The sequence below is a fragment of the Drosophila serrata genome, unplaced genomic scaffold (genome assembly GCF_035046125.1).
Source record: "Drosophila serrata isolate PLE 108 unplaced genomic scaffold, ASM3504612v1 contig_199, whole genome shotgun sequence".
Lineage (NCBI taxonomy): Eukaryota > Metazoa > Arthropoda > Insecta > Diptera > Drosophilidae > Drosophila > Drosophila serrata.
In genome coordinates this window covers 110572-130760 of record NW_028257097.1, presented here as the reverse complement: position 1 = coordinate 130760, position 20189 = coordinate 110572, and the positions used below count along the sequence as shown (strand labels likewise).

At 36.8% G+C, this 20189-nt stretch overlaps 2 protein-coding genes across 16 annotated transcripts; one reads left to right on the top strand and one right to left on the bottom strand.

Moving 5' to 3' along the window:
- Window positions 1-3230: 3230 nt before the first annotated feature.
- ZnT41F (Zinc transporter 41F) lies at window positions 3231-11530 on the bottom strand. Of its 15 annotated transcripts, XM_086829374.1 has the most exons (13): window positions 11305-11530; window positions 11171-11240; window positions 7629-7701; window positions 7546-7557; window positions 7084-7480; window positions 6845-6991; window positions 6544-6706; window positions 6186-6339; window positions 4749-4961; window positions 4257-4383; window positions 3741-3910; window positions 3607-3677; window positions 3231-3547 (listed from the first exon to the last, which is right to left on the bottom strand). In XM_086829374.1, the coding sequence occupies exons 5-13, from the start codon at window positions 7381-7383 to the stop codon at window positions 3438-3440; spliced, it is 1455 nt and encodes a 484-aa protein (XP_086685500.1). In that variant the 5' UTR covers window positions 7384-7480; window positions 7546-7557; window positions 7629-7701; window positions 11171-11240; window positions 11305-11530; the 3' UTR covers window positions 3231-3437. The 15 variants fall into 15 exon arrangements, 12 of the variants coding, with proteins under 12 accessions (XP_086685500.1, XP_086685502.1, XP_086685495.1 ...); XR_015270840.1 differs by having other exon boundaries at window positions 4742-4961; window positions 7084-7487; window positions 7546-7701; XM_086829376.1 differs by having other exon boundaries at window positions 6845-7013; window positions 7084-7487; window positions 7546-7701.
- On the top strand, window positions 11308-18584 carry LOC110189756 (alpha-amylase A-like). Its single transcript, XM_020959970.2, has 3 exons — window positions 11308-11781; window positions 16778-17033; window positions 17089-18584. The coding sequence occupies exons 2-3, from the start codon at window positions 16827-16829 to the stop codon at window positions 18394-18396; spliced, it is 1515 nt and encodes a 504-aa protein (XP_020815629.1). The 5' UTR covers window positions 11308-11781; window positions 16778-16826; the 3' UTR covers window positions 18397-18584.
- The last annotated feature ends 1605 nt before the right edge of the window (window positions 18585-20189 follow it).

Below are 20189 nucleotides of genomic sequence, written 5' to 3'. Positions count from 1 at the left end.
TTTTAACAGAATCTGATCAAATTTAAGATATAGCCATTTTATATATTTTTTAAAATTTTGTTGAAAATCTGATTTTTTAATAATATAGCTGCCATAGGAGCGATCGAGAAATTAATTTTCGGTTTTCAAAAGATTTTCATAAAATTTATCTATATAAATATAATGCTCTGTTTGTGTCTACTTCCTTCATAGACTTGAAAAGTTCTGAACCGTTTAAGCCCAAATTTTTATACAACATGCTTTGAGGTTCCAGCTCGGTTATTGTCTACTTTTGATGTTGATAGCTTATCCGCGTTTGCGAATATATCAGTTTTTTTTTCGCGTTTCCCAGTGCCCCTACTGCTGCACCCACTACAGGCAGCCAGCTGAATCGAAGCATTTCCTGTCAAACATTCAAAACATATTGAAAGAAGAAATTGGAAATTAAAATTAAATTTTTTTGTTCAGGTTCAGTAAGAAACGAAGTCATGCCACCCAAGAAGTCGAGTTTGGGTCGTCATACTCGCAATACAGAAGCAAAAAGACGTAAGATTACGAATATGACTGATGAAGAACGGGCCTCCATCCGAGAGACTGAGCGGCTGAGAGCAATGCAGATGCACAACGCGGAATCAGCAGAAAGACGAGCAGATAGGCTTGAGAGAAAGTGATTGAGAGTTAGGCAGTCGCGTTCTGCAGCAATCGATTAGATTCACTCTCAAAATAATGAACGCGACAGGGCAAGGGTAGCTGAAGCTTGGATGCTCCAGGAGGAACGAGGAATACATTCCTCATTACATTGATTCTGGCTACGGTTCGAGCTAAGGACATAGCTTTAGCTCTTGCTTCATCTGGAATCGCTGCGACATTGTTACCTGGTGGGAGGATTGCTCATTCAAAGCTGAAGTTGCCGTTGAACAAGCAAATCATCGAGACTCCTACGTGCAACATTTCCAGAGCATCTGGGAAAAGTATTGCAAAGAAGTAAACTCATTGTTTGGGATGAATGCACAATGGCACACAAAAAATCGCTGGAGGCTCTCGATCGATCATTGCGGGATTTGCATGGAGCTGTATAACCATTTGGGAATGCGTTAATATTGCTCGCAGGGGATTTCAGGCAAACGTTGCCTGTGATTTCCCGATCGACTCCAGCTGACGAGATAAATGCTTGTGGCAACATGTACGTACATTACAGTTGAAGACGAATATGCGTGTCCAGTTACAGAACGATGACTCAGCCGACGTATTCTCACGACAGCTACTGGACACGGGGAACGGAACGCTGCCAGTCAATGAGACGTCGAGAAAAATAGTATTGCCCGAGAATTTCTGCAATTTAGTTACATCGAAGGAAGGACCCATCCAAAAAGTGTTCCCCGATATCCGAATAAATTATAGGAATCACGATTGCCTCAGTGGACGAGCGATTCTCGCTGCCAAGAACAAAGATGTACACCAGCTCAATCATGTAATCCAGTCCAGCATAGAAACTGACGAAATTACATATAAGTCGATAGACCCCGTTGTGGAGGCAGAGGATACAGTTAATTACCCTACGGAATTTCTAAACTCACTTGATCTGCCTGGAATGTCACCACACATATTGAAATTAAAAATAGGTGTGCCGATTATCATATTAAGCATATATTATTATATATATATATATAGGATATATAGGAGAAAAATGCAACTCTTTGAATGTAAGACTGTGAATATAATTTCCAAAGGTGAATGAATTGAAATTGAAAGAGCAGACATTACTTCACTTTTTTAACATAAATATATATAATTTATATTGTATTAGTGATCGAAGTTCTATCTGCAAGGGTATATAAACTTCGGCGTGCCGAAGATAGCTTCCTTTCTTGTTTTTAATTATTATTTGCAAGGACTTTGGCGGGTACCTCTCGTCTGTTGTTTTTCACACTGGCACGTCATCACTACCGCAAGTTTTTTGCAGCTAAATGTAAGCTTCGATATTCGATTGCGTTATCGTTTATTCACATAAATTATAAATAGCGTACTGAACCGTGAGTGCTCCTGATGGCCGGCAACGTCGTGCCAAAACTTACATTTACCATTTTTAGAGAATTAATGGACCTCAAGTTAGCGCGACAGGGCATCTGACAAGTGCTAGAACAGTCCCAATCTTAGGTCGCCTGCTCTGTATTGATTAAGATGCTTTAACTTGACTTCACTCGTCTGTTAAGGCCCTAAGGAAGTGTGTGCATGGGTGTTTGGGGAGCATGCTTGATTTGCTCATTTTCGGTTCAGTGAAGACGAACTGGGAAGAAGTTTACTATTAAGTCCTTAGGTTGCAAATGATATTCTAATCAGTTTTATCTTTCGTTCCAATTAACGGCCTATGACCACTTTTGTGTCACAATTGTCGACGCTTATGACCAACTAAGCAATACAAAGCGCTTCATTTTTTTTTTTTAGAACAAGACAACTAATCAATCACAATCCCACTTATTATAGGAGCAAACACGAACTTCCTTTCGCTTTAATTGAGCCAACTACACTACCTGACATCAATCGACAATTGCAAGTCTAAAATAAACAACTGAAAAACAACATAACAAATAATCTTTTAAAGACTACTAAATATCGCAACTCGCGACCGTTATTACTTTTAGTTTTTAAATATGAATTTCATCGTTATGATTATATTTATAATTTTTTGTATTTAATTGATTTAGTATAACAGACCATAAATTAACCTGTTTTTGTTTAATACTTTCAATATTTGCATCTTTCAAATTTAACTGCTTTAGTTGTTTCTCTGGCAACATTAGCCTTCTTATCCCTGGCTCAATAATTGCACCACGCCCTAGCAGGATCTCTTTTCTTTCACAAAAGCAGTGGCTCAAATATCAAGAAAGTTTTCTGCTTTAACAATAAGTTTAATCTATAGCTATAATATGTAAAAACAATTCATAAATAATTGAGTGTTTTGCATTAATACCGGGTGGCCAAAGGGAACGAGGATTATACGGCTTAACGCCAACCATTTTCTTGATCAAAGATTGCAAAGTATCATAAAATGGTAACATCCTCAATCTTTTTGTCCTTTTATTTATTTATTTATTTATTTTTTGAGTGCCCTTCATGTTTTTAAGAACCTTTCGGTACATGCATTAACATTGAACTTGGCCAATACAAATGCCTTTAGTCTGAAGCAAAATTTTTTTAACGTAGTAGACATGGTTTTGGGTTAGGCTTTAATGAACATATAACTCAGATACTTTCTTAAAGTGTAATTTTTTATTTAACATTCTTTTATTGGAAACATTTTCTCTACTCTTTGGTATGATTATCATAAAAAAATATAACTAGAAAAAATCACGCTATAAGGTAAGTCCACGAGTGGGTAAAATCACATGATTCTTTCAAATGCAATTGTTTTGTCAGAATTTCGAGGCATAAACTGAATTGATATGATGGCCCAGAGGCTAAGTAATAGTTCGTTCCACTTGAATTGTTGAATGCTTTACTTTGTATTTTGAACCAGAGACAAGCCTTGTGGCTGCATCCACCACTTCCTCGCCATCACTATGTGGGTCTGAAACAAAACCAATTAAATGTGAGAAAATTCCTGATTTGCAAACACTGCAAGCTTACCTATGACGAGATGCACCATGAGTACCCTGTGTTCGCTGGTGTGTTGCCATACATTCAGATGATGCACCGATCTGTAAAGATAGAAATTACCAATGGTCAGAGGTTGGATATAAGGCATTGGCGCTGCTACTCACCTAACGCCCTCAAGACTACCCAGGTCGCATTGCAAGCTCTGTAAGCAGAGGTTCGGCGGCACGGCGTCCAGGAGGATGGACACAGACTCTCTGAACAACTGGACCGTCGTTAAAATTACAATGACCGAAAAAAGGAGTGTACACATCGGATCAGCATATTTTGCACTCGGCTGAAATATTTTAATATTTTTGTTGTTATTTGAATTAGGATCAAAGACTTTTTACAGAAAATAATACATGGTTATTTTAACATAACAGCAAAATTCTTGAATTTTGTATTATTATTATGTACTATTATTATTTTTTAATCTTTAATGGCCCTTATATATTTCCAAAATCAACCGAACAATTAAATTAAAAAAATTGTCCGATCTATAGAGTTGAAAGTTGATATTAAAAATATTTATAACATAATGCGACTGGACATGTTCTTCTTTTGTCAGATACATATTGTGTGTGTGACGGTAGAGGCCGGGCAGGGAACGGGCCACTAGTCTAGAAAAAAAACAAACTCACACAAAACTTGATTAAGACGGCCGCCAGAAAAACGCCAATGCTCTGCACAAGGTCACCAATTACATGAATTATTGCCGCTCGCAAGTTCAGGTTCTTCTCATCGTGAGCTAGTCGGGAGCTTGTCGCACTGGAAAATATAAAAAAAGTATTTATGCATTTATTTAACACAAATAGATAAGAAAGCTACAGACGAGTTCGACCTAACTGTGGGTGGGTGCATTAAAAGATAAATTCATTATTTAGTGGCAAAAAAAAGGCCTTAATGGGAAGGGCTTAAAATATTATTACAAAATAATACCCTTGTACCTTATTCTTGTCGAGTTTAAAGAAGAAAGGACAAACAAGATTTCTTCTTTAATACGAAGTTAAAGCTTCAGGAATATTTGCAGATTTTTGCATAAATGTATTACGACTGTTCAAAGATCGGTTAGCTCAAATAAAAATGTGAATTGGACCATCTTTTCTAGCGGTAATCTGGTACAAACCTCCTACCTGTCACTCTGAGACAATCTTCTTTCATTTGGAATAACAATACAGTTTTCACTTGGAACTTTATCAGTCATTTCTACAGTCATCAGCGACGTCTCACTAGATTCAGTTTTTAGTGAGCTTGGGTCAGAATAGGAGTGTCCGTGACTGTGACCATGACTATGACCGTGTCCCTTTCCGCCCATAAACCAGGATCCATGTAATACGAAGATCATTCTGTGGAGAAGTAAAAATTAAGGTAAACAATAATAGAAAAGATAAATAAGAAAGCAGCAGTCAAGTGCACTCGACTGATATACCCTGTACCAGGAAGCTTTGTCAATGAAATAAAAAATAGTCTCTGAAATAATTTAAACAATCGACTATAGTGGAGCCAACCAGATCGGTCGGACGATCATATTTATTACATACTATAGAAAAAATTTAAAAATTAATAGAACACAATTCTAATTTCGTAGTTTTTATACCCTTGCAGGGTATTATAATTTCAGTCAGAAGTTTGCAACGCAGTGAAGGAGGCACCTCCGACTATATAAAGTATATATATTCTTGATCAGGATCAACAGCCGAGTTGATCTAGCCATGTCCGTCTGTCCGTCTGTCCGTCTGTCCTTCTGTCCGTCTGTCCGTTTCTACGCAAACTAGTCTCTCAGTTTTGAAGCTATCTAAATGAAACTTGGTAGTTAGCCTTCTAATTACTCTCACTCGTATATATGTCGGAACGGGCCGGATCGGACGACTTTATCATATAGCTGCCATAGGAATGATCGGAAAATTTTTACAAAAAAATTTTTAACTTTTTCAGTTTTCAATAGAATTGAATCATATTTGAGATATAGCCATTTTGCAATACTCTTTAATTTTGCATAGAATTTTATGAAAATCGGACTACTATATCATATAGCTCCCATAGGAACGATCGTGAAATTAATACAATTAAATTTATAACTTTTTCAGTTTTCAGCTGATTTTCATCAAATTTGAGGAATAGCCATTTTATATAAGACTTAAAATTTGTGGCAAATTTCATAAAAATCGGACGACTATATTATATACGTGCCATACAAACGATCGTTTGATGTGGAGGAAAAATGCAAATCAGTGAATGTAAAACTGCAAATATAATATGTATAGGTGAATGAAATGAAAGCAGGTATTACTTCATTGTTTTTTTAACACAAATATATATAATTTATATTGTATGGATTCCTATTCATAGAAGTTCTATCTGCAAGGGTATATAAACTTCGGCGTGCCGAAGTTAGCTTCCTTTCTTGTTTAATATATTATTAATTGGTTATAATTCTATAATTCTATTTTGACTTCAAAGAAAATAGAATGACTATAGGGATGAGCGCTACATTTTCAAAAATAAATCGGTATCTTTATTATAAGTGTGTTCAATTTGAATTCATACAAATATGGCCCATTTAAACTTACACAATATTTATGGCAATACCAATGCCCGATATGGCCATCATCATATCGACGTTCAGTTCAAAGTCTTGAGAGTAAATTCGCTGAACTGCCACAACCACTAGAAAGGTGGTCAAGATCCAGATTCCTAGAATCGACGCCAAGGCACCGAAAACCTCTGAAATAGAAAATCAGGGAAGCCGTATTATAATCTGGCCAAGTCAAAAGATATGAGTGATTGGGGTACACTGATACTGATGCATGACAAGTGCAATATGTTGGGACGGAATGCGAATAATTAATGCTATCTCATGTGTGTTTGCTTGTCTGGCAGTCGGCTGTGTTCCTATTAGCATGGTGTCAAACTTAATTGGGTACTTACCGAAGCGCTTATATCCAAAGGACATACGTTCGTCCGGCGCACGACCGCCCACCCAAATGGCGACTAGGCCAATGACGAAACTAATACAATCAGATGCTAAATGGGCGGCATCCGCCATAATGGCCAAGCTTCCGGCCACGTATCCCCCAAGGAATTCAATGATCTGCGGTTGACATCAAGACGACCGTTTGTTTCGTCGTAGGCATTAAATTGATCATAATTAAATCAGGAATGCGTGCAGGCAAACCTTGGGTATGCCATAGAGTGTTTCGGATGTGAAATAGGTGAAGGACTAGCTTACCATGAATATGCAGCAGAGAGAAATCGCGAGGAGAATTTTAAATTTGGCCTCCTGTGCGGATTGGCTTTTTAGGTTTGCGCCGAATCCCAGATGACCGCTGCGGCACTTCGGCTTGATTTCGAATTCCATTCTCTCGGACTCCGACAGCTGTATGGAACCACAGAAGGTTCTTATAAATACGGGCTTGCATTTGACAGTACCACTGTATATAAATGGTCTAGAAATTAAGCACTTCTCACCCGGTAGCTCGCACTGTCATGGCAGTCGTCCAGTAGCGGGACCTCCCACGTCTGCTCCTCCGCAGTGAGCGGTATTTCCTGCCCTATTAACGCCCTGCTCCCGCTGCTGCTACCGTTGCTGTGGAAGGTCTGGCCATTGCTGCTGGAGCGGAATTTTTGAAAATCATTTGACTGAGTTTCTGGATTGGCCGACTCCAGCCTATTATCATCAAAGTACGGATTTAGTGAAAAGCCCTCGTCGCAATCGTCTTCGTGACCACTGTGTGGCAGTGCGCTGCTGAGCTTTTGATATTTTGACATGGTCCTTACTCTCGGGCTTTGGCTATTACGTTCAGGTAGCGTATGGTATTTATCACCTTCTGTTATTGCTGTTTAGTGTGTACATTGTGTAGCCATCCTGGAATCTGTCACATTAAATCAATCATCATGCATTAACATCGATCACCATTACTACATACATACCTTACATACTATCTGAAATTAAATAAGGAGTAGTATTAATAGACAAATAGACTCGGAATGAGATTTCTTCACACTTCACTTACTCGAGTTAAGGCATTTTTGTTTTGAGTTCATATTGTTTTGCTTTAAAGTCCTCACCTACTTTTCAAAATATATCTAAAGGGTTGACAAATAAGAGAATGCAAATATTTACGCGATCTGTATGTTTCCCCATATTTCCATTGTACAAGTTACTACACTACAGTAACACTAACAATCTAACAATAAATAAATATATATATATAAATATAAATATAAATACTAAATACTAACAATAAAACTTACTCAGTAAATAACAAGAAAGGAAGCTATCTTTGGCACGCCGAAGTTTATATACCCTTGCAGACAGAATTTCAAAGACTCAAAAGACTCAATAAAATATAAATTATATATATTTAAAAAAAAAAAAACAATAAATCAACTTTAAAAAAGCAATAAAGTAATGTCTGCTTTCATTTCATTCTCATATACATATTATATTTACAATTTAACATTCAGTTTTGCATTTTTCCTCTATATCTAATGATCGTTTGTTTTGCACCTATATGATATAGTAGTCCGATTTTCATAAAATTTTAAACAAAATTGTAAAATAACACAAAATGGATACATCTCAAATTTGATCAAATTCTGTTGAAAACTGAAATTTTTATAATTTTTTTTTTTGTAAAAATAGATCATTCCTATGGTAGCTATATGATAAAGTTGTCCGATCCGGCCCGTTCCGACATTTGAATATATATATATAGTATATATGGAAGACTAACTATAAAGTTTCATTCAGATAGCTGCAAAACTGAGACACTAGTTTGCGTAGAAACGGACAGACGGACAGAGGGACATGGCTAGATCGACTCGGCTGCTGATGCTGAGTGACCCATTTTGAGATATCAGTTAGCTAGAGCGTAATCGGAAAAAAATAAAACTGCTCAATTAAGCAGAACCGAAAATGTTGAGATATAAAAGCAAATGTTGGTGCTGCCAACAGCTGCCATAAGAACTTTTTCAGTTTTAAACAGAGTTTTATCAAATTTAAGATGTAGGCAGTTTGTTATATTCTACAATTTTGTGTGAAATTTTATGAAAATAGGACTACTATATCATATAACTGCCATAGGAACGATTGAGGAATTAATACAATTAAAAATTATAACATTTTTCTTTTAAAAGGTTTTCATCAAATTTAAGATATAGCCATTTTTATTATACTACAATTTTGTGTATATTTTTATAAAAATCGGACTACTATAAGAATGAGAAATTAATACAGACAGATTTTCATCAACGTTTTTTATTATTCTAGAATTTTGATTATATATCGGATATATTATATAGCTGCCATACAAACGATCGTTAGATAATTTAATATGTGAATATAATATACATATATATAGGCGAATCAAATGAAAGCAGACATTTTTTTTATTGTTTTTTAAATTATATTGTATTCATTCTTAGTGATCAAAGTTCTATCTGCAAGGGTATATAAACAACGGCGTGCCGAAATTAGCTTCCTTTCTTGTTTCATATGTTACATCCGTGTTTGGGTAACACATGTTTTGAGAACCTCTCGCATTAATATTTTTCGTTTTCTTTATCTGAACGCGACAGTATGGGTAAAAACAGGCTCTTAAACAATTATAAGCGATGATTAGTCTGTAAACAATATGTGTTGTGCGATTATGCTATTACGTATGTTGTTGTATTTTTATCTTCCAGTTTGTTTTATGTACGGTCGGTCGATCGGTCTCATTTATTATTCCGCGGCCTTCAAGCACTCAAAGTGCGATAAGCTTTACTTTTGAAGTTTCCAACGCGGCACTAAAATCTCTTATCTACTTTGATTAACTTGTCCAGACACATTGAGCCTCTATCTGACACACATATAGATATGTACATATAAAGGTACACACAGAAAAATTTCGTTTTATTTAGATTATGACCAAATAGCTTCTGCCTAGTTTTAAGAAACAGCAACTTGAAAACATGGTAAAAAAAAAACCAAAAAATTTTGTGCCGAAAATAAGTGATGTAATAACATTCCTTTTAATTTTTATACCCTTGCGGTACTTTGGGTGAAAGACTCATTTTCACCTGAGCATCAACAGCCGAGTCATTATAGTCATATCGGTTTACACGTCTTTCGGTTTCAACGCAGTGTAGTCTCCCGGTTTTTAAAATAAAACTTTATATTTTCATTTGTATATAAATCAAAACAGAGCGTTCATTGGAACAAGCGAAAATAAAAGCATAAAAAATAAAATTAGAAATGTAAATTCCCAAAATATTTTCATATACATAACATGAGATATACATAGTTATTATTTAATATTTCAGAATAATGATGTTAGTTTGATAAATCTTCAATATAGTTGAACGATAATACCAAATAGCTGCTTCAGGAACAATAGGTCAATTTGAATAAGCAACAATTAAAAATTTTTTATTTTCAAATGTTGTATTTATCTACAGTAAGGTTTCTTCGCTCGATTCTCAATTAATGAATTCAAGTTGGAGTTCCCAAATATTGCTTCTCTTTTTACTTTAGAATATATATATATATATATATATATATATATAAATTTTTGATTAATTCCTTGAATTTTTTATATATTGTAAAATTTGTATTCGATTTGCGTTTTTTGGCATAAATTTTTTGGATAAAATCTTTGAATTTGTTTACTCAAAATATTATATATACATATTATATATATATATATATATATATTTTTTTTTTTTTTTAATTTTTCTTTAATCTAAATAATTACGGTCCATTACATATTTATATTTGTATAGTAAATTCTAAATTCTAAATTTTAAGCGCGAAATAAAACCGGCTTTTAGAAAAAAAAAAGTACATTTGGGTCTCCAAAGTAACTTCATAAACTCAGAAATAGGCAATCGTCTCTTATGAAAAAATATAATAAGTATAGTAAATAATATAGAGTATACTAAATCGTATTATGAATATGACTGAATAAGAATGTATGTATGTACATATGTATGTAAGTACCATATATGCACATTTGTCAGATTAATTTTCCGCGGGATTGATAAAAGGTACGTGATACATTGTTATTTTGAGAATCTGATTTGTTGAAAATTTATTGTGGGTAGTCGTTTCATCAATTTGTTCTTACTGGTGGTGCTTGTGTTCATTGGTTTTCCAATTATAACCCATTATTTATAGCAGTCGACACATCTAAGCCAAAAGTGTATTTTGAGTTTTTCCGAATTTCTTTACGTGTCTTGTGGGCGACATGAGGGGCTACTCAATTGACATCCAAGTCCCAGCGAGCTGAATTTGGTTCAGGAAATAACATCACCCATAGGGAGTTCAGCTTGCAATAAGCTACACTAAGGGCGGCGGAGAACGTGCATTGACCTTATCAACAGGTTTGACTTTGACACTGCGTAGCCGTTCTCTGACTCTCTTTCGCTCTCAGCACTGTGATGCTGCAGTCTTTCATGGTTGAAAAGCACGTGCAAAAAGAGAGAGAGAGAGAGAGAGAGAGAGGGAAACACTCAAGCCGTCTCCTCACCCATTCCACCCATTTTCATTGTAATTGACGCAACGCTCACTTACCTCCCCTTCCACACAGTGAGTATTGTTGCTCTGTTCGGCGTGAGGTTATGGTGCTAATTCCCAGCGGTCTCTGATCATTGTATATATTTACATAAATACGTGCATACAAATATAAATGAAAGCACTGCACTTGCCTCAGTTGTGCCAAATGAGTGGCGCTTGTTCCGTTTTCCTTCAAATTGGGGTTTATATACCACACAGATAACGTTTTTTTATTTTAATATCTTTGCTAAACACCAGCCCACTATACATATAACTAACGATCGCGAGCACCGACTTTCCTTGCGATCGCAGCGACGCGTGAAGTTTAACTAACAGCGAAGGCGACGGCGACCGCGACATCTAAAGCAGGCCCGCAAAGTGAGCGAGGGAGAGGGTGCGATTGGGAGGGTAAATGGGAGAATACGTCAAGTGATTGAGCGCTGGTGCCGGCATCTCACTTCACGGCTCTCTCGCTTGAAGTGCTAATCGGCTGAGAGGCCCTCTCGGAGCGCCGCCTTAACCGAGTGATCAGGTGAAAAATCCCACTGCGTCGTTTGTAAACAAAGGCCATTTGTGTGATTTAGTAAGAGTCAGCGATAGTGATTGTTCTGATTGGATAGAAACGGTGGGTAAGCAATACTCATTCAGATTCGGTTTTCTTATGTTGCTGTAAAATGCAGAAGGTGCAAGATAGCCGCATTTTGTGGGGGAGTACTTTCCAAATCGCCAGATGCTATAAACATCTTTAAATTTTCACAAATTGTGTAATTTGTTTATTTATATATGGTGTCGAATGCGACATTCGTACGCATTCAAACTAAAAAAAAAACATGTGCCAAGACTTTATTTTAATTTTACAAAAATTGAAACGTATAGCTCTTGGTTAGCACTATAATTGGTGCTAAGTTCGATTTTAAATCCAAGTTCGTTTTCAAGATATTCACTAAAATGTACTGCGTTCGCACGCGACAAAAACAGAAGTTACCTTTGCAAGAAACCAGTTTAAGCTCTGATTTCAGCGAAACGTGATGAAAAATTGTAGTACAATAAATTTTAATGAATTATGCAATGAATTATCTTAATAATGATTTTGTTTGATTTTAAAATATTAAGTAGTTATTTTTTAAATTCACGCACGCGACATTTTGGAAAGCGATAATTTAAATTAAAACTACGAATATTGGTTATCGCATATGTCCTTTTGCATTTTATATTATATCTTTGGGTTTTCTATGTCATATTAGAAAGCAAAAGTCAAAGCAAAATGATTTTGTTTAAGAGATTGGCATCAAAACACAACATGCCAATTTTTATGACTTTTTTTTTGATAAAAACATCGATTTTTTTGAAATTTCTTTTTGAAAACGAAAAATTCTCTAAGTTTTGATCAATCTGAAGAATTTTTTATGCAAGCATGTTAAAAATACTCGTTTTGAAGAAATTTTAAGTTTTTGCCCGCGGTGCACCTTTCTGGAGAATTGCCCATATGTAGAATACGATTTAAATATCTCTTGACAAATTTAAGGTTTCATTTCTACTCTTCTGACTATTTGTTCATGGTAAACTTGGCTGTTAAATTAATGTACATACATAGTTGTTGTTCTCGCGACATATTACTGCCCAACTTTGATTGGAGCATTAGGGCGAGAAGATAATCTTATTATTTTAATAATTTAATATTTTATTAATTTCGTTTATATTTTTTAATGGGCTATTGGCCCTTATCTGCAATTTGTTAACTGATATAATTGATTTTTAGAAAAGTATACATTAGTTTCTTTGGGGGCTGTATCTGAAAAAATCGGTGCTTAATAATAAGGATGACTCGTCCTCTGTGTGGCATGTCCCAAGCAAAATTTTAGGATAGCTGAAGCGGCTGGCAATGTCTGCCACGCCCACACGTAGCTGACCAGACCTCCATTTCGCCCACTTCTTTTCAGATCTTCGCTTTCCCATTTGCTGCGTCCGTAATTTTTTTCGGCGTCGCGGCATTTCCGCTTTTATGGACATTTAGATGCAAAGTTTCTGGCATAAAAATGGCGTGGCAGATAATTTTCATAATTTTCAACTACATTTCATTGTGCGCACAGTTTAGGGCGTGGTCGCAAGCAGTCATGGCAGCAGAACTGGCTGCAGTCCTGCCTGTCGTCGCCGGTTACCCCGCCTCGTCCTCGTTCATCCGATTCGTTATTCTCCATTTTATTTTCGTGTGACACTGTAAAGGAACCTTCACTGCAAAGAGTGGGGCCAAAGTCAGAAGTTGGTTTTTATTAGCGCTGGACTGGCTGCCTGGCAATTCAGATGGTCGTTTGGCTGCCCTTTTAACGCTGTATGGCCGTGGGAGTGCATTATATTTTATTGGGCTGGTCTGGCAAAATTTATGAACTCCAGGAATACACTTTAAGCTGTTTGGCCAAGTGCATCAAATTCCATGCCCGAAAGTATGCCACGACTTAAATCACTCAATTCATTGTACCTTTCTAACAGATATTTTTAAAAATATGTAGTTAAGGCCTTCTTTTCTCTTTTGAGGCTGGGAAACATCCGGAAAACTTACCACCAAGGATTATTTAGAACAGACATCTAAAGTGATGTGTAGGGTTGTCAGATATTAAAAAAATATCGTATCTATGCCATTTTTGTACCAAAAAAATAAATTATAATAATTACAGTACCACTTAAAAATATCGATATATTATTTAACATTTGTAATATGATTTTATTGATTAAAAATGTTGTTCCCTTACCATAAAAGATAAAAAGTTTCTTATTACAACTATTACTTATATATTGTTATGTTTGTAATACGTATATTAATTTAACGTTTTCAGAAACACCCTTTTCTCTAGGTTCATCAGTAATCCTGATCTCACATGGCCAAATTAGAAAATAAGAACGACAAATTCGAGGAGTTCCTGCTTATTTAAATGACTTTTCGCACTCAATAAGGAAAAAATATAAGCTAAAAAATATCACAATTTGTATATTAAGGCAAACAAAAAACGACGATAGTTACCAATATACCAATTTTAGAAAAGGTACAAGCTTTTTTCAACACCTACTTCCGCCCTTATGAATAATATGACATGTGTTCGTGTTTATAGACACTCAAGTATAACTCATTTGACTTCTACGGTCTGGCATATCTGTGTAATATATTTTACATTTTTCAGTCAGTGATGTCCGAAAGGATTTAAAAAATATAAACTCTTGTTTAAGTATATTCTAAAAGCATATACTTTAATGATTTTGGTAAAAGTGAGGAATAATTAAATGACTAGGTGATTTATCATAAGCTATTAATTTTAATTTATTTTTTATTAATTAATGTTAGCCTCATTCTGAAACCCATAATCATTAATTTGACACGGAAGGTTAATGAATGTAACGTCATTATACCCTTGCAGGGTATTATAATTTCTGTTAGAAGTTTACAAACTAGTCTCTCAGTTTTGAAGCAATCTGAATGAAACTTTGTAGTTAGTTTCTATATACTCTAACTCGTATATATGTATATCGGAACGGGCAGGATCGGACGACTATATCGTATAGCTGCCATAGGAACGACAGGAAAATTTGTACAACAAATTTGATATAGCCATTTTATATTATTTTACAATTTGTGTAAGTTTATTATCATATGCACATAGTACATAGTTGCCATAGGAAGAATTGTGAAATTAATACCATACAAAACTATTACTTTTTAATTTTTCAACATATTTTCATTTAATTTGAGATATATTCATTTTATATAATTCTAGAATTGTAATTTTAATAAAAATGATTATATGTTGCCATACAAACGATCGTTAGATATAGTGAAAAATGCAATACTTTAAATTTAAGACTGTAAATATAATATCTAAAGGTGAATGAATTGAAAGCAAACATTATTTGTTTGTTTTATATATTATTTTATTGTTTTTATATATTATTTATATTAGTATTGGTTCTTCGTGGTATATAAATAAATATATATAATTTATATCGTCTTAATTCCTCGTGGTATATAAACTTCGGCACGCCGAAGTTAGCTTCCTTTGTTCTTTTTTTTTTTTTTAATTATTATTAATTTAAACGTCAGCATGTTTGCCAGCCTACCCACAAGACTGTTGACTCCTTGCCTATTTAGCTATGAAAGCAAACCCCTTTGAACTTTTGCTTTACATTTGAAATTGCCATGCACTGCAGCAGTGGAATGGAGATATCAAGATTTTCTGCGAACTTTGGTTTATGTATGTGTTGCAGGATAGTTAACAACTTTAGTTGGCCTCCGCTATGCAGCTTACACCAAATACATATTTACACACCGAGTTCACCGAGTTTGGATTTAGACAACCACTCCATCTACCTAACTCCGTAGTTATCCCTCGGAAGCAAGTCAATATATCAGATACGAGTGCCACATTTTGCATTACTGCCAACTTGTCCTGTATAATTTTATGCGTGCCATTTCCAGCACTTTTTCCAATACTGGTTGGTATTTGTGTCGAAATTGATTTATCAGCAGGTACAATAGCGTGTAAGCCACTCTCCAGACACATTGTCTACCTGTCCATGCATAACTTTTATTATTTCAAAATTCGAAGCCTGCTGCATGTAAGGAAAACATTGGTATTGAAAGAAGGGTGAGCTGTAAACAGAGCCGAATGGTACCTTGGGGCGTTTTCCTCTTAATTAAAAACTTATCAAATTTTGCCAGTTCAAGAGCTCCAATGCATTCTAGTTACGTGGCTATCTGAGATAAAAGTTCTAATTAAAACTTGCTGTCACTAGAGCGTGCAGTTCTCTTAATTGCATGAAGTGGTCTTGCAAGTGCAAAAACCAATCAAATTTGCTCAAGAAGCCACTTGGTTGCAAAATCGGTGTCTCCACGATAGCCCCTTGAGGGTTTGCTGGCCACGAATCGACCACTCAAAACCTGCGTGTGTGCATTGCGATGCAAATGCCTAAATTTAAAAATACACATTAATTAAAATTATTGCTAATCGATAGTAGATTGTTCGATTGCTGCGTACTGCGATTTGGCAGTCTCAGCGTAGGAATTCTTCTGAAGCGGTCATATTTTTCCAGCCTAGCCAAAGTGCGGCCTGATAAGCACTCGATGTTTTCGCGATCAGCATCGTAAAACTTGACCAAATATACAGCCCTTCACAGAAATGTTTTTGCGCGCATCTCTGCTTGTAAATAACGCAGGTGCAGGGTTTTTGCTATCAACATGTTTTCACCGATTTGATTGATGGGGCATAGAGTGTGACTGATGCCACGGAATTCCCTCGCGAAGTAGCAGCTGAGTGATTCAAACCAATTAATCCAACCCCCTTGGGAAGGGTTAGCCACGCGCTTGTCATAGGGAATCCATTCTAATCGGGTTGATAGAACTAATTTATGGTCAATCAAAATTTTCAATCTGGCTACGACGTGCACTTGTCCGGAATCATAACAAACTGATTGTGCATCTTCGAGCCCAGGCCCTATCTTATCTAGGACGCGATAGCTGCCAACGGACCCCCCTATCAAGTTGGGTTGTATCACCCCAAGCGATCTGATAACTTATAAATTTGCATCACAAATCATTCAATTGACCAAAGCCCTGGCGATGACGCCGATCGCTATTTTCAGGTGCTTCGGACCCCCTATATAAGCCCCAGAATTGTTCCGCTTTCAATCAATGGGAGACCTGCTTCCAACCAGCATTAGCATGTTTCTGACTAGGATTCTTGTGTGCCTCGGCTTCCTGGCCTTGGCCACTGCCCAGTTCAACACCAACTACGTGTCCGGCCGCAGCGGCATGGTCCACCTCTTCGAATGGAAGTGGGACGACATTGCCGTCGAGTGCGAGAACTTCCTTGGGCCGAATGGCTTCGCCGGTGTCCAGGTAAGACAATACTTCATTGCTAGGTTATTCTTTGTTATCTCTCCTACGTCCTTAGGTCTCGCCAGTCAACGAGAACGCCGTTAAGGATAGTCGCCCCTGGTGGGAGCGCTACCAGCCCATTTCATATAAACTGGTCACGCGATCAGGAAACGAGGCGCAGTTTGCCAGCATGGTTCGTCGTTGCAATAATGCCGGAGTTCGTATCTACGTCGACGTTGTCTTCAACCACATGGCGGCCGATGGCGGAACCTACGGCACTGGTGGCAGCACCGCCAGCCCAAGCAGTAAGAGCTACCCCGGAGTTCCCTACTCCTCACTGGACTTCAATCCCACCTGCTCTATCAACAACTACAATGATGCCAACCAAGTGCGAAACTGCGAGCTGGTTGGTCTCCGCGATCTGAACCAAGGAAACTCATACGTGCAAGATAAGGTTGTCGAGTTCCTGGACCATTTGATTGACCTTGGTGTAGCCGGTTTCCGCGTGGACGCCGCCAAGCATATGTGGCCCGCTGATCTGGGCGTCATCTACCGCCGCCTCAAGAACCTGAACACCGACCATGGCTTCGCGTCGGGATCTAAGGCTTATATCGTGCAGGAGGTCATCGACATGGGTGGCGAGGCTATCAGCAAGTCAGAGTACACTGGCTTGGGTGCCATCACTGAGTTCCGCCACTCTGACTCCATCGGTAAGGTTTTCCGCGGCAAGGACCAGTTGAGATACCTTACCAACTGGGGCACAGCCTGGGGATTCGCTGCCTCCGATCGCTCTCTTGTCTTCATCGACAACCATGATAACCAGCGCGGACATGGTGCTGGTGGCGCCGATGTACTTACCTACAAAGTTCCCAAGCAGTACAAGATGGCCTCTGCCTTCATGTTGGCGCACCCCTTCGGCACACCCCGCGTGATGTCCTCCTTCTCCTTCTCGGACACGGACCAGGGCCCGCCCACCACCGACGGCCAGAATATAGCCTCACCTATTTTCAACAGCGACAACTCTTGCAGCGGAGGCTGGGTGTGCGAGCACCGATGGCGCCAAATCTACAACATGGTTGCTTTCCGGAACACAGTCGGCTCCGATGGAATTCAGAACTGGTGGGACAATGGCAGCAACCAGATCTCCTTCAGCCGCGGCAGCAAGGGATTCGTCGCCTTCAACAATGACAACTATGACCTCAACAGCTCCCTGCAGACTGGACTGCCTGCTGGCACCTACTGCGACGTCATCTCTGGCGCCAAGATCGGCTCTTCCTGCAGTGGCAAAACCGTCACTGTTGGATCTGACGGACGTGCCAGTATTTATGTTGGTAGCTCTGAGGACGATGGTGTCCTGGCCATTCATGTCAACGCCAAGTTGTAAATAACTGGGGCAAGGGCCCAGCCAGACAAAACCTAAAGAACATGAGATTACTAATTCTAAATATATGAAGAGATTTTTATCATATAGACAAGTAAGATATACTTTGTGGAGAATTCAAGTATGTACGCTTCATTTCTGCCATGGGAATAACTTTATTTATTTATAAAATAAAGTATAAATGTACGTTACATTGTGTGATGTTTTGCGAAAATTATTGCATCATTGATTTAACTAAGTTTAACATATTTGATGATTTACTGTTTGAATTGGTTAGACTTTAAAATCAGTTAGACTTTAGTCATCCGTATTATTCTAAATCTTCGTCTCTGACTGTGATGCCTTCCTTCTAAATTGAGAAAATTCAGTTAATTTCATATATTTTATATGTTAACAAGAAAGGAAGCTAACTTCGGCACGCCGAAGTTTATATACCCTTGCAGATAGAACTTCGATGACTAGGAATCCATACAATATAAAATATATATATTAATGTTAAAAAACAATGAAGTAATACCTGCTTTCATTTCATTCACCTATACATATTATATTTGCAGTTTTACATTCACAGATTTGCATTTTTGCTCCACATCTAACGATCGTTTGTATGGCACCTATGTGATATAATCGTCCGATTTTCATAAAATTTGACACAAAATTTAAGACTGATATAAAATAGCTATATCTCAAATTTAATGAATATCTGCTAAAAACTGAAAAAATAAAAATGGCTATGAAAACTGAAGAAGTTATAATCTTTAATTTTATTAATATCTTTTATTTCTTATAAAATGGCTATGTATCAAATTTCATAAAAATCTGTTGAAAACTGATAATGTTATACTTTTTAATTGAATTAATTTCTCGATCGTTCCTATGGGAGCTATATGATATAGTCGTCCAATTTTCATAAAATTTTACACAAAATTGTAGAATAATATGAAATGGCTATATCTTAAATTTGATTAAATTCTGTTGAAAACTAAAAATGTTATCGCCACCGCGATTGTCAGTCTTCCGACAACAGCCAACGCCATTCTCATTTCTCTCAAATTTATCTATCGTTCCTATGGGAACTATATGATATATTAGTCCGATTTTCATAAAATTTTACACAAAATTGTAGAATAATATGAAACGGCTATATCTCAAATTTTATGAAAATCTTTTGAAAACTGAAAATGTTATACTTTATGAATTAATTTCTCGATCGTTCCTATGGGAGCTATATGATATAGTCGTCCGATTTTTATAAAATGTTACACAAAATTGTAGAATAATATGAAATGGCTATATCTTAAATTTGATTAAATTCTGTTGAAAACTAAAAATTTTATAATTTTTTTTGTAAAAATTTTCCGATCATTCCTATGGCAGGTATATGGTATAGTCGTTCGATCCGGCCCGTTCCGACATATATACGAGTGAGAATATATAGAAGACTAACTGCAAAGTTTCATTCAGATAGCTTCAAAACTGAGAGACTAGTTTGCGTAGAAACGGACAGACGGACATGGCTAGATCGACTCGGCTGTTGATCCTGATCAAGAATATATATACTTTATATGGTCGGAGGTGCCTCCTTCACTGCGTTGCAAACTTCTGACTGAAATTATAATACCCTGCAAGGGTATAAAAATATATATATATTGTAATAACGAATTACATGCTTTATAGCTATATATGAACTGAGTCTGAGGCCTTCAGGATATTTTTTTTTCGCTGTTTGTTAACTTAGTTTTTGTTAAGTTGCAAATTAATTTATGTAGTTTACTGTGATTTCGGATAGGTAGTGC

What these genes read in the sequence shown, in the direction of transcription:
- ZnT41F (XM_086829369.1), bottom strand. Translation starts at nt 7,383, where the DNA reads ATGTCAAAATATCAAAAGCTCAGCAGCGCACTGCCACACAGTGGTCAC. An exon ending in CTCTCTGCTGCATATTCATG is followed by an intron (nt 6,707 to 6,844) that starts GTAAGCTAGTCC and finishes TGTCAACCGCAG; the next exon opens with ATCATTGAATTCCTTGGGGG. An exon ending in GGTAGTCTTGAGGGCGTTAG is followed by an intron (nt 3,678 to 3,740) that starts GTGAGTAGCAGC and finishes CTATCTTTACAG; the next exon opens with ATCGGTGCATCATCTGAATG.
- LOC110189756 (XM_020959970.2), top strand. Translation starts at nt 16,827, where the DNA reads ATGGGAGACCTGCTTCCAACCAGCATTAGCATGTTTCTGACTAGGATT. An exon ending in ATGGCTTCGCCGGTGTCCAG is followed by an intron (nt 17,034 to 17,088) that starts GTAAGACAATAC and finishes CTACGTCCTTAG; the next exon opens with GTCTCGCCAGTCAACGAGAA.